The 13377-nt window shown below is 42.2% G+C and overlaps 1 protein-coding gene across 15 annotated transcripts in view; it reads right to left on the reverse strand.

Annotated features, from left to right (window-relative positions):
• The window catches only part of exd3 (exonuclease 3'-5' domain containing 3), a 395662-nt gene that overhangs the window by 279385 nt on the left and 102900 nt on the right, over positions 1-13377 (reverse strand). For 13 of the 15 annotated variants that reach the window (XM_072566231.1, XM_072566229.1, XM_072566225.1 and 10 more), the window contains one exon: positions 9280-9366. The exons of the other annotated variants lie outside the window; for them this stretch is intronic. In XM_072566231.1, coding sequence (XP_072422332.1) covers positions 9280-9366 — 87 coding nt within the window. The remainder of the gene's footprint in view (positions 1-9279; positions 9367-13377) is intronic. 15 annotated transcript variants of the gene reach the window in all.

The following is a 13377-nucleotide window of genomic DNA, read 5'->3' on the forward strand; positions in this document are numbered from 1 at the left end:
ATGCTGTATGACTCTATGATGTTCTTTTAAGAGTCAATGAAAGTCTATTCACAAGAAATGAACACAATTAGTGTCATAAGGTCAGTGCAGCCAACAGTGACTTCTGAGACTCATTAGCACAGCTTTAGGTTGAGATCTACAATCCTTCACTGTATAAAGACATTAGCGCTGATCTTGTCTATTCCTAGTGTGTGCGCTTGTGGCCTTGCCCCCTGGTTGAGGTTTAGTTTTGAATTGTTCTGGTTCACCCCACTTAGTATTGGACCTTCACTGTCAATGCATACAAGAAAATGACCTATCAGCACCATGCTCTTCCAGACTGCTTAGCCAAACAGTCACTGGCAGTTATTTAGCATTGATGTGACCAGAGTGGGAACAAGCATCTGTTATCATCTGATCTGGTCTGAAAACCTGATAGAATGAGAGAACAGGCAATGGATATAATAACGAAGAGTTATGGTGTTTCAATTAGTTGAGGACATTTTCTAATCAACCTGTTCAGAGATATCATGACTCACCTCTCAAGTGACTTGAACACCGGCCTTCTGGCTCAAAAAGTAGGGACAACCCACTGCGCCGCAACAGTCTTCATTATTTTTTAATGTTATAGCATAGCTCTGGTATAGGTGGGACTTAAACCTGAGCCTCCTGGCTCAGAGGTAGGGATAATATAATACCACAATGCCACGAGACATGGAGCAAGTTTTATGATTGGTCAGTTGAAGTAAATCTCTCACATAAAAGTGTGGACTTAATTCTGTTTGAATACAGTTATCCTTGCAGTATAACATTGATAGTAAAGGATAGTTAATTGCCCATCTGCTTTCTGAAAATTAGCCTTATGACCAGTGGAAGAATGAAGTTACAAATGTGGGCCTGGGTTACTTCTTTACAAAAGAGGAAGCAAGGTATGGCCTCAGCACTTTTGTTACCATGCAGGAACAGGATAAGAAACAAGGCTTTTTCAGATTTGGAACCTGATGTCATGCCTCAATGGGGTAATGCACTGGAAATCAAGCCGTGCTCTTCCTAGAGTAATCACAATAGTTAAAGATTTTATAGAAATACAGAAAATTGACAAAAAATATGAACGAGGTTTCTGTACTTAATAAATAAACTTCTCCAGATACTTCACTTGCTTGCAGAAGGTACAGGGTAGCTGATTCACTTATAAAGTATCTGGCTTGCTGATTAAAAGTCATGGCTTACAGCAATTTCTGAGGGAAAAATAAACTGGCTTCCTTCACAGTTAACATGGGTTTTACTACAGTAAAAAGATACAGCTTCTGTTCCTATGGAGATATGATGGCTTCTCCCAAACATTCATATATCTCCAAGGTACCTGGGAGCCAATCATATAGTCATGTGCCATTCACAGTTAGTCACTAGTCCAAAGACCAATCAGTTATTTGTTGCTGGTCAAAGCCTCCACTTCATCTATAAATCTTTCCTCCCTGTTTGCACAAATAGCTTTGTACCCAACACTTACAATTTGCTTTTAAAAAGTACATCTACCCTTGGTTTATAAACCAGCCATTTCCCCATTTTGGTCAACAATCAAAAATACAAAATCAAAACGTTACAGCCTTTGTACTGATTATTTAACACAGAGGAAATTTTGGACAGATAGTTAACTTTCACAGATAAAACTTAACAAAAAGATCATTCATTGACTGCTTGGTCAGATATTGACAAATTTTAAAAAAAGAGTCAGGACAGTACTGAGGAAAAGTACACATTGGAATTCAGTAGGTTGTATGCAAAACTAAATAAATTCATTTGGAAATGGCCAATTTTTTCTAGCGTTTACATTGTTGGACTGTGCCAAATATCAAGACTTCTTTTAGTCAAAAAGAAGCATACTTTAAGAAATTTAGAAATTTGAGGAGTACAGAGGAAGCATAAAAGAATTTTTAAAAGAAATTAGTTGGACTTAAAGGGGCCATGAAAGCAGTAAGGAAAATGTCAAGGCATTTTATAAGCACATGAGGAGCGAGAGAGTAAACAGGCTCACTGGAAATAGTGAGGACTGCAGATGTTGGAAAATCAGAGTCGATAAAATGTGGAGCTGGAAAAAGTACAACAGTCCTGATGAAGGGTCCTACCTGAAACATTGAATATCTTGCTCTTCTGATACCACGTGACCTTTTTTCGACTCCACATTTATCAACGATAAATGGGTTAGGTGCACTCAAGGACAAAGGAGGGAATTAATGCTCGCAGACAGAATGAGTGTGAGGTCCTTAATGAGTACGTCACGTCGTTATTCACCAAAAAGCAGGACATGGATATTGGTAAAAGTAGAAAAGGATATGCTGAAATTCTGGGGCAAGTAGATATTAATGTGATGTTGATTGTCGTGAAAATAGATAAGTCATCAGGGCCTAATAGAATCTATCCCAGGATACTGAAGTAGGCAAGGGAGGAGATTGCTGAGGCCTTGACATAAATCTTTGTATCCTTTTTCGCCATTTACTTCCATTTGGAGAAGAATGGACTTATTCTGGATAAGAGCTGAAAATGTATTGCTGGAAAAATGCAGCAGGTCAGGCAGCATCCAAGGAGCAGGAGAATCGACGTTTCAGGCATGAGCCCTTCCTGAAGAAGCGCTTTTCCAGCAACACATTTTCAGCTCTGATCTCCAGCATCTGCAGCCCTCACTTTCCCCTCGAAGATTTTAACTTATTCTAGATAGTCAGCATGGTTTTATGCAGGGAGGTTTTGTCTCACTAACTTTGTAGAGCTTTTTGAGAAAGTGACAAAGGTGATCGATGAGGTTAGGGCAACAAATGTTGTCTACCTGGACTTTACTGAAGTATTTGACAAGGTTTCTCATGGTAGGCTAGTCCAGAAGATTAAGCTGTATGGGATCCATAGCTACTTGGCAAGTTGGATACAAAATTGGTCTGGCCATAGAAGAGTGACAATAAGGGTTAAGTAATACAATAAGTTCATTGAAGAGATGTGACAAATGGCAGATGTTTAAGAACGATCAAAGAACATTATTAAGGAAGTTTGCTCTGAGCAAGAATTTACAATGAGGCAGAGGACATGGGTTTAAAGGTATTCAATAAAGCAAAAGACATGTTAATTTTACATTTTGTAGATTTGGCAACCCCATTTTGTCAGCGAAGATAAAATAATTGTAGGCAAAGTTTTGGAAAAGTGGACAGGACGAAATTTCTCACTCAATATTGAGGGAGTTCGATGATGAATACAGAGATGTGTATGCAAACATGAACAAAGCAATCACGAATACAGCAACAGAAAGTCCTTTTTAGCAATGGGGTATTTATAATGAACCATGCAAAAATAGACAAAATGGTTCATTGGTCAAACAGTAAATTATCTGCATTAGTGTGGGCTGCACATGCTAAGAATTCAAGCACACAGTGGGCCAAGGCTTGTTTTTTTTTGTAGGAATCCTAAAGTTCCAAGAGTAATATGTGATCAGCTCCCAAATGGAGAAGTTCTACTTTTTCATGCACTGCATGCAGACTTTCACTGAAGTCAAAATCTGAAAGAATTCAACTAACCTTAACAAGTAACGCTAATGTCATTGGATACCAGGATCCATCTGGACATACAGTTTATCATAAGAAAGAGGGTCTCAAAGAATGGAGAGGTCCAAGAAAGAAAATTAATAATTTTACACTACAGAAACTAGACTGTTCAAGCAAACTCTTCAAGAACCGTGTCTTTTCACTTCTGTGTCTTTAAGAACCGTGGATTACAATGTTTTTAAGATCAGTGACCTACACGGATGGCTGCATAATTTCATAGCAAAGAATTCAATATCTGTTGTGAATTCTTTTTTGTGGTTGCTAATTCCTGCAATGTACAACCAATTAGGAGCTGAGGAGTTATTGACAAGTGGAGCTGATTGATTGCCACCTAACTGAGCACATTGGAGCTGGAAACAAGTTAGAGCCACAGAGAAAGATGCAGAAGGATGCGCTGTAGTTCTCCTCTGAGCTGCCCATTCTCTGCATCAAAAAAATCAGCTTAAACTTGAAGAAAACTTTCCCTGAAGCAGTTGCTGTGAACTATGACTTTTGAATTGATAAATCAGAGATATTTTCCAAACTGAATCAATCACTCACTACTTCTTACAAACCAGTGGAAGTTCCCAGAGAAAGACAACTGAACACCAAGGACTGGCTGGTCAAAGATGAATGTGTCAACATCAGGATCAGGAAAGACAGTGAACTGACCTTCCAATTTATTTTCTATCTCTGAAAATAGTCTATTTTCCCTATTTGTTTGTCTGTGTGTAAGGGAGACTTTATAAGGGGTTAAGAGTTTTTAATTAGCAATGTTATATGCCAAAGGTTTTTAATCTGTTGACTTGTGACTATAGTTTAATTACTTATAACAAATAATAATTCTTGCTTAGTACAGAAAACTGGCCCATGCTTTGGTCTGAAAGTCATATAAATTGGGGTACTGTGCATACATTGAAAACACTTTGGCTTTTGGTCAAATCTAGTTAAACTGGTTTGCTTAAACTAGTTTGGCAAGGGGGTGGGAACCAGAGCCACATATCTGAGAGGGAGGTAGTTGTAGATGGGGCAGTGACAGAATGTAGTGAATCTATCGGAAAGGTTTTTCACGCAATGAAACAAAGGGATCGGTTAAAGTGTGTCTGCTTTAACGCAAGGAATGTCAGAAATAAGAGTGATGAACTTAGAACATGGATTTGTACTTGGGACGATGATGTTGTGCCCATAATGGAGACATGGTTTTCACAGGGGCAGGAATGGTTGCTAGATGTTCTGGGGTTTAGAACGTTTAAAAAGAACAGGGAGGGTGGGAAAAGCAGAGAGGGTGTAGCATTGCTAATGAGAGAGTGCATCACAGCTCCAGAAACGAAGGTTGTCGAGGAAGGTTTGTCTTCCGAGTCAGTATGGGTGCAAGTTAGGAACAGCAAGGGAGCGGCCACCGCATTAGGTGTTTTCTACAGACATCCTAATAGCAATGGGGAGATTGAAGAACACACAGGCCAGCAGATTTTGGAAAAATACAGATGTAGCAGGGTTGTTGTTATGGGTGATTTTAACTTTCCCAATATCAATTGGAACCTCCTTAGTGCAGATGGTTTGGTTGGAGCCGTTTTTGTCAGATGTGTTCAGGAGGGATTTCTTACTCAGTATGTAGACAGGCCGACGAGGGGAAAGGCCAGTTTGAATTTGGTGCTCGGCAATGAGCCAGGACAGGTGTCAGATCTTGCAGTGGGAGAACGCCTTGGTGACAGTGATCACAACTGCCTCACATTTACCATAGCCTTGGAGAGGGAAAGGAATAGTTACCAAGGGGAGATATTTAATTGGGGAAGAGGAAATTATGACGCTATCAGACAGGAGTTGGGAAGTACAAATTGGGAGCAATTGTTCCCCAGAAAGGGCACAACAGACATGAGGAAATTGTTTAAGAAGCAGTTGTTGCGAATGATGCACAGATTTGTTCCTCTGAGACAAGGGGTAAGATTAAGGAGCCTTGGATAACGAGAACAGAGGAGCTTCTCGTCAAAAGGAAGAAGGCAGCTTACTTAAGGTGGAGGAAGCAAGGAGCTAGCACAACTTTAGAAAATTACAGGCTTACCTGAAAGGAGCTCAGAAATGGACTGAGGAGAGCCAGGAGGGGGGCACGATAAAAGCTTGGCGGGAAGGATTAGGGAGAACCCAAAGGCATTTTACTCATATGTGAGGAATAAGAGAATGATCAGGGAGGAGGTAGGGCCAGTCAGGTATAGCGTAGGGAACTTGTGCGTGAAGTTTGAGCAGATAGGGGAAGCCCTAAGTGAGTTTTTTGCTTCAGTTTTACGAAGGAAAGGGACCTTGTTGTAAATCAGAACTCTGAGGAGCTGGGAAACAGGCTTGAACAGATCAAGATGGATGAAGTTGATGTTCTGGAAACTTTGGCAAACGTTAAGATTGACAAGTCCCAGGTTGTTCCGGGAAGGGAGAAAGGAGGTTGCTAAGCCACTGGCGAAGATCTTTGCTTCTTCACTCTCCATGGGAGTTGTACTGGAGGTTTGGAGGGAGGCGAATGTTGTTCTTCTTTTCAAGAAGGGAAATAGGGAAATCCTTGGCAATTACAAACCAGTCAGTCTTACGGCTGTGGTCAGCAAGGTTTTGGAAAGAATTCTGAGGGATAGGATTAATGACTATTTGGGGAAGCATAGAGTGATTAAAGGTAGTCAGCATGGCTTTGTGAGGGGTAGGTCATGCCTCACAAATCTTATTGAGTTCTTTGAGGTGGTGACAAGACAGGTCGACGAAGGTCGATTTCAACAAGGCATTTGATAAGGTTCTCCATGGCAGGCTCATTCAAAAAGTCAGGAGGGATACAGGGAGATTTGGCTATCTGGATTCAGAATTGGTTGGCTGACAGAAGGCAAAGAGTGGTTTAGATTAGATTAGATTAGATTAGATTAGATTACTTACAGTGTGGAAACAGGCCCTTCGGCCCAACAAGTCCACACCGCCCCGCCGAAGCGCAACCCACCCATACCCCTACATCTATATCTACATCTACCCCTTACCTAATGCTATGGACAATTTAGCATGGCCAATTCACCTGCCCTGCACATCTTTGGACTGTGGGAGGAAACCGGAGCACCCGGAGGAAACCCACGCAGACACGGGGAGAATGTGCAAACTCCACACAGTCAGTCGCCTGAGGCGGGAATTGAACCCGGGTCTCTGGCGCTGTGAGGCAGCAGTGCTAACCACTGTGCCGCCGTGGTTGTAGATGGAAAGTATTCTGCCTGGAGGTCAGTGGTGAGTGGGGTCCCGCAGGGCTCTGTTCTTGTACCTCTGCTCTTTATAGTTTTTAATGACTTGGATGAGGAGGTTATGGGGTGGGTTAGTAAATTTGCCGACGACAAAGATGGGAAGTGCTGTTGATAGTATCAAGGGCTATTGCAGACTGCAGCGCGACATAGACAGGGTGCAGAGCTGGGCTGAGAAATGGCAGATGGGGTTCAAACTGGATAAATGTGAAGTGATGCATTTTGGAAGGTTGAACTTGAATGCTGAATATAGGATTAAAGACTGGAATCTTGGCAGTGTGAAGGAACAGAGGGGTTTTGATGTGCAAGTGCATAGATCCCTCAAAGTTGCCACCCAAGTGGATAGGGTTGTTAAGAAAGCATATAGTGTTTTGGCCTTCATTAGCAGGGGGATCGAGTTTAAAAGCAGCGAAGTTTTGCTGCAGCTCTACAAGACCACACTTGGAATACTGTGTCCAGTTCTGGTCACCCTATTATAGGAAAGATACGGAGACTTTGGAGAGGGTACAAAGAAGGTTTACCAGGATGTTGCCTGGACTGGAGGGTGTGTCTTACGAAGAGTGGTTGGCTAAGCTCCAACTTTTCTCTCTGGAGTGGAGGAGAAAGAGAGGTGACTTGATCGAGGTATACGAAGTAATGAGATTTACAAAGTTAAAAATCACACAGCACCAGGTTATAGTCCAACAGGTTTAATTGGAAGCACTAGCTTTCAGAGCACTGCACCTTCATCAGGTGGTTGTCGAGAGGCATGGATAGAGTCAATGGCCAGAGACCTTTCCTCAGGACAGGATTGACTGTCACGAGGGGTCATAGTTTTAAGATATTAGGAGCAAGGAATAGAGGAGACATCAGAGGTAGGTTCTTTGTGCAGAGAGTTGTGAATGCATGGAATGTATTGCCAGTGGTGGTGGTGGAAACAGAGTCATTAGGGACATTTAAGCAACTGCTGGACATGCACATGGAGAGCAGTGAATTGAGGGGTGTGTAGGTTGGGTTATTTTATTTTAGATTAGGAATAATCCTCGACACATCATCATGGGCCAAAGGGCCTGTCCTGTGCTGTACTTTTCTATGTTCTATGTTCTAAATTGAACAGTACTCAGTGCATGATCCCCGTAGGTTTTAATAGGACATATTTATAAAGAAGTTTTTTAAAATATTAAGGAACCAAGGTACTCCTCATACTCAGTTTTTGCACAGGTATGAGGATCACACTGCTGCAATTGACAGCTAGTCTGATGATACGCAGATCAGTTCAGTTGGTCAATATGAAGTCTTTAGTCCCAAAACGAACAACTGCCACACAGTCAAATATCGACAGAAGGCACTAGTCAATGGATATATGCAACTACTAAAGTAAAGATGCGAAATATAAAAGCTGAATGAATTTAATGATAGGAGGCAGTAGGCTATTGCCCATGGATCAGGAACATGGAGTACAATGATGGACAGCTAGAAAATGCTCAAACAGTGTATCTAGGCCCACACGTGCCCCTAGAAAGATGCCATGGCCCATTGAGAGAAATCATAAAAGGCGGCAGAAGTCAAACAAAGGAGCCTTCCACATCCATCAAAGTTTTACTTGCACATCCACTAATATCATTTATTGTATCCATTGCTCCCAATGCGGTCTCCTCTATATTGGGGAGACTGGGTGCCTCCTAGCAGAGCGCTTTAGGGAACATCTCCGGGACACCCGCACCAATCAACCACACCACCCCGTGGCCCAACATTTCAACTCTCCCTCCCACTCTGCTGAGGACATGGAGGTCCTGGGCCTCCTTCACCGCCGCTCCCTCACCACCAGACGTCTGGAGGAAGAACGCCTCATCTTCCACCTCGGAACACTTCAACCCCAGGGCATCAATGTGGATTTCAACAGTTTCCTCATTTCCCCTTCCCCCACCTCACCCTAGTTCCAAACTTCCAGCTCAGCATTGTCCCCATGACTTGTCCAGACTTGTCCTACCTGCCTATCTCCTTTTCCACCTATCCACTCCTCCCTGACCTATCACCCTCATCCCCTCCCCCACTCACCCATTGTACTCTATGCTACTTTCTCCCCACCCCCACCCTCCTCTAGCTTATCTCTCCACGCTTCAGGCTCACTGCCTTTACTCCTGATGAAGGGCTTTTGCCCGAAACGTCGATTTCGCTAATCCTTGGATGCTGCCTGAACTGCTGTGCTCTTCCAGCACCACTAATCCAGAATCTGGTTTCCAGCATCTGCAGTCATTGTTTTTACCTAGAAGTCAAACAGTAGCAGTCCAGGAAAAGACAGAATGTAAGACAAAAAGCATGTTTAAGAAGAAAAATGGGATAAATACAGAAATACCACAAGAAGCAGAAGACCATGAGTGGGAAATCTTAGTAGTCATACACAAATTAGAAGGAAAGTTAAGAAAAAAGATGCCAAGTGATAAGTGTTAGAAAGTTGGAGAGAATTTAGTTCATGCACAAAAGGTTACAGATAGGGGATAACTTACCCTATTACTTTGGTGGATATGCACCAAATAGGTGTCCTCTGATGGAACTTACAGAGAACTTGCAAGACTGGTTCTGGAAGAAAAGCTCTGGAATCAAGATATAAGGGTAAATTCTCCAACAAGAAAAAAAAACAATTTTGATTTTTTTTTGGCTCAGCTAGTAACAAATGCTTGGGATTGTAGATCCATTGTTAATAAAGATGCATTTCTACAAGGAGACCAGCTTGGGAGGGAAGTGTTTCTTCACCGTCCAAATGAGGCACAGCGAGAACACCCTGAAAGTTAAATATATATATGGAGTTAAATCTCCATCGGGCTTAAAAATTAACTTATTAAAATAGATTTGTATTTAGTTAAAAGCAGACACTGTCATGTTTAATTAGCATAATAAGGAGCAGCATAAAGGAATCTTTGTGAAGGAATTCAGAAAAGGGATACAGCAGCCTATTGAGTGTTACATTGATAATAAGACACTATTGGATAATATTCACTGAAGGCGGTGTGTGAATAAAAAAGAAATGAGGATCAATACTTCCGTTTTTAAAAAGATGGAGGAGAATGGGGTGATCCCCAAATTGAAACAGATGGATTGCAGCAGCCAGCTGATTATTTTACAAAAGAAATCAAATTCTAAGGAGCTGTGGTATGTACTGGAAAAACACTTGGGAACATAATGCAAGGAAAAAGAAATGGGAAAATAGTCTGTCGTTGTGCATGTTTGGTTTGTTTTTAAATTACAGATTGGTTTATCTAAAAAGGGAAAAAAAAGGAAACTGTTCTCATGTAAACTGGTCTGAAGGAATGTATGTGATCAAATGGAATGAGGGAACAGGTGATGGATATCTTAATGAAGAGTTAACTGGGATTGAATTGGTTGGATAATGGAGAGGTGGTAATCAGTGGGTGAGAGTTTTATGGAGTGTGGCTAACTGAAATAAAGTTTTCACATAAAAGTGGGGACTTGAATTCTGTTTAAATGTAGTCACCTTTTGGAGCATAACAGCAGCCCTCAGTACGCCCCTACACGAAATCTAAAAGCAGCTGCTACCACTCGCGCTCCGTGCCTTTTCTCAGAGCTGAGATTTTCCAATCAATCTCCCTTTGAAATTCAGTGCCAATCTGTATAAATAAGCTCCGTGCAAATCAGTTAATTGTGTAGCACTGACTCAACTCCTTTGTCTCAGTCATCAGATAGATCAAAGAGAGTCTTTATTCTAGCCTGTCACACACAGGCTGCAGGAAAAGCTGTGCTGCTTTCTGATCAACAGCCAGCAGATCCTCTGCATGAATGCACTCTGCATTTCAATTTGAAATCCTAGAGGCACAGACTGCCAGCTCCTCAAGCTCACTGTGGTTAAAAACTGAACTGTGAAACCACCAGCTGCAGTAACACACCTAAAAATGATTCAGATGATTGTATCTTTCTCGGCTTTTTGAATAAATATTCCCAAAGGTTCACTGTTGGTGAGTATGGTTTTGAGAATATTACCAAACCAAACAGAACAGGTTCTTTCCCGATCTTACATGAGGCATATAATTGGGAGCACAGGGATACACTGGCAGCAGAGACACGGGCAACACAGGAAGGGGTGGGGAGACAGCACGGGGAGGTGGGGGTGTGGTTCACAGGATGGAGAGGGAGGGGCTTCCCAGTTTAATCCCATAGACTTGCACTTGGTCCTGAACCATAGGCTCTTCAAGGAGATTCACCCAGATCATTTGTAAATGTGCCATGAATTTCTCCCTCTCTTTCTGTCAGACAGTGATTCTAGGTTCTCACCAATATCCCCTAATAAATACTTCTTCATAATCACCTTTAGTCCTCGTGCCGATTATTTTAAATCTGTGTCCCACGGTTTTTGTACCCTCTGCTAGTGTAAAAGTAGGTCATCCTCCATGTAGGCCTCTCTTAACTTTACAAAACTCCATTTAGTAATTCCTCAGCCTCCTCTGTTCTCGTCCATTATGATCACAGCTGACAATAATACTGGAAATGTCACATCATCTCAGACCTGGCTTGATAGATCCCATGTTTAGTTCTTACAGTTCATTACAAGAATTTATGTTAATTATAATTACTTTAATTAACTACCTTCTCATGGTGGTTACTCACAAACATATTCATACAAAACTGCACATGTTCTTTAACTACGGAATATAAGTTTATTTTACAAAAGAAAGAAAAGCAAAAAGCTATCTTTTGTATTTGTTCATGGAACATAGATCAGGATTCATTGATAAGCCATCATTGCCCTTGCACTTTCATTTCAGAGGGCAGTTAAGAGCCAACCAGACTGCCACAGGTCTGAAGTCACATGTAAGCCAGACCAGGCAAGGAAAGCAGATCTCCTTCCATTAAGGACATTAACAAGCCAGATGAGTTTTTATGACAATCAACAATGGTTACATGATAACCATTAAAGCTAGATTTTTTATTTGTTTTTTATTGAATTTAAATTTCACCAACTACCACGGTAAAATTCAAACCCATGTCCCCAGAGCATTATTCTGGAGTGCTGGATTACCACATTACTACTGCCTTCATTTTATTACAGGCAGAAAGACTCTACCACACACAGCAAAACAAAATTTCCCAACACTATTCTTTTACTGATATTTAGTTCCAGAGAAATGTCACTATCTCAAGACATTACGTTTTAACATAACTGACTCCTCCCACCTTCATTTCCTTAGACTGAGAAGACAATTACTGGATTAGTGGTGCTGGAAGAGCACAGCAGTTCAGGCAGCATTCAACGAGCAGCGAAATCGACGTTACGGGCAAAAGCCCTTCATCAGGAAGGCTTTTGCCCGAAATGTCGATTTCGCTGCTCGTTGAATGCTGCCTGAACTGCTGTGCTCTTCCAGCACCACTAATCCAGTATTTGCTTTCCAGCGCCTGCAGTCATTGTTTTTACCTCTGAGAAGACAATTATCCAATCTTTTCCGAGTTCATTAGCATGAGCCTTTCACAAATCTGACGGATGAAACTTTAATAGTTCTAATAACTCGAATACTTATATCCAACTTTCGTGGTTTAGAAGTTTCAGAAACTAAAATATTTTGGCTGAAGTGACTGATTTTTGTGAATTATAACTCTATTCTCCTGCTTACAGAAAACTGAAACTGGATTCTCAACTCAACTCAATTCTTCAAAGATCTTGAATCATGGAACAGCACTGCTGCCTCATACCGCCAGGGACCCGTCTTCAACTCCACCCTTGGACAACAGTTTCTGTGGAGTTTACATGTTCTCCCTTGTCCCGTGGGTTCCTTCTAGGTGCTTTGGTTTCCTCTCACAGTCCAAAAATGTGCAGGTTAGGTGGATTAGCCATGGGAAATGTAGGGTTACAGGGATAAACTGGGGAGTGTTGGATGCTCGTCACAGCAGTGTTGTAGACTGGATGAGCCAAATGGCCTGCTTCAACATTGTACAGATTCTATGAGTCTTCTGTTCTAAAATCAAAACGAATCCAATGGCCTAATCTTACACTCAACAGTATAAACAGCTTCTGGATGCGCTTTAGGGAACATCTCCGGGACACCCGCACCAATCAACCACACCGCCCCGTGGCCCAACATTTCAACTCCTCTTCCCACTCTGCCGAGGACATGGAGGTCCTGGGCCTCCTTCACCGCCGCTCCCTCACCACCAGACGCCTGGAGGAAGAACACCTCATCTTCCACCTCGGAACACTTCAACCCCAGGGCATCAATGTGGATTTCAACAGTTTCCTCATTTCCCCTTCCCCCACCTCACCCTAGTTCCAAACTTCCAGCTCAGTAACTGTCCCCATAACTTGTCCGGACTTGTCCTACCTGCCTATCTTCTTTTCCACCTATCCACTCCACCCTCTCCTCCTTGACCTATTACCTTCATCCCCTCCCCCACTCACCCATTGTACTCTATGCTACTTTCTCCCCACCCCCACCCTCCTCTTGGTTATCTCTCCACGCTTCAGGCTCACTGCCTTTATTCCTGATGAAGGGCTTTTGCCCGAAACGTCGATTTCGAAGCTACTTGGATGCTGCCTGAACTGCTGTGCTCTTCCAGCACCACTAATCCAGAATCTGGTTTCCAGCATCTGCAGTCATTGT

This window comes from Chiloscyllium punctatum, chromosome 49 (genome assembly GCF_047496795.1).
Source record: "Chiloscyllium punctatum isolate Juve2018m chromosome 49, sChiPun1.3, whole genome shotgun sequence".
Classification (NCBI taxonomy): Eukaryota; Metazoa; Chordata; class Chondrichthyes; order Orectolobiformes; family Hemiscylliidae; genus Chiloscyllium; species Chiloscyllium punctatum.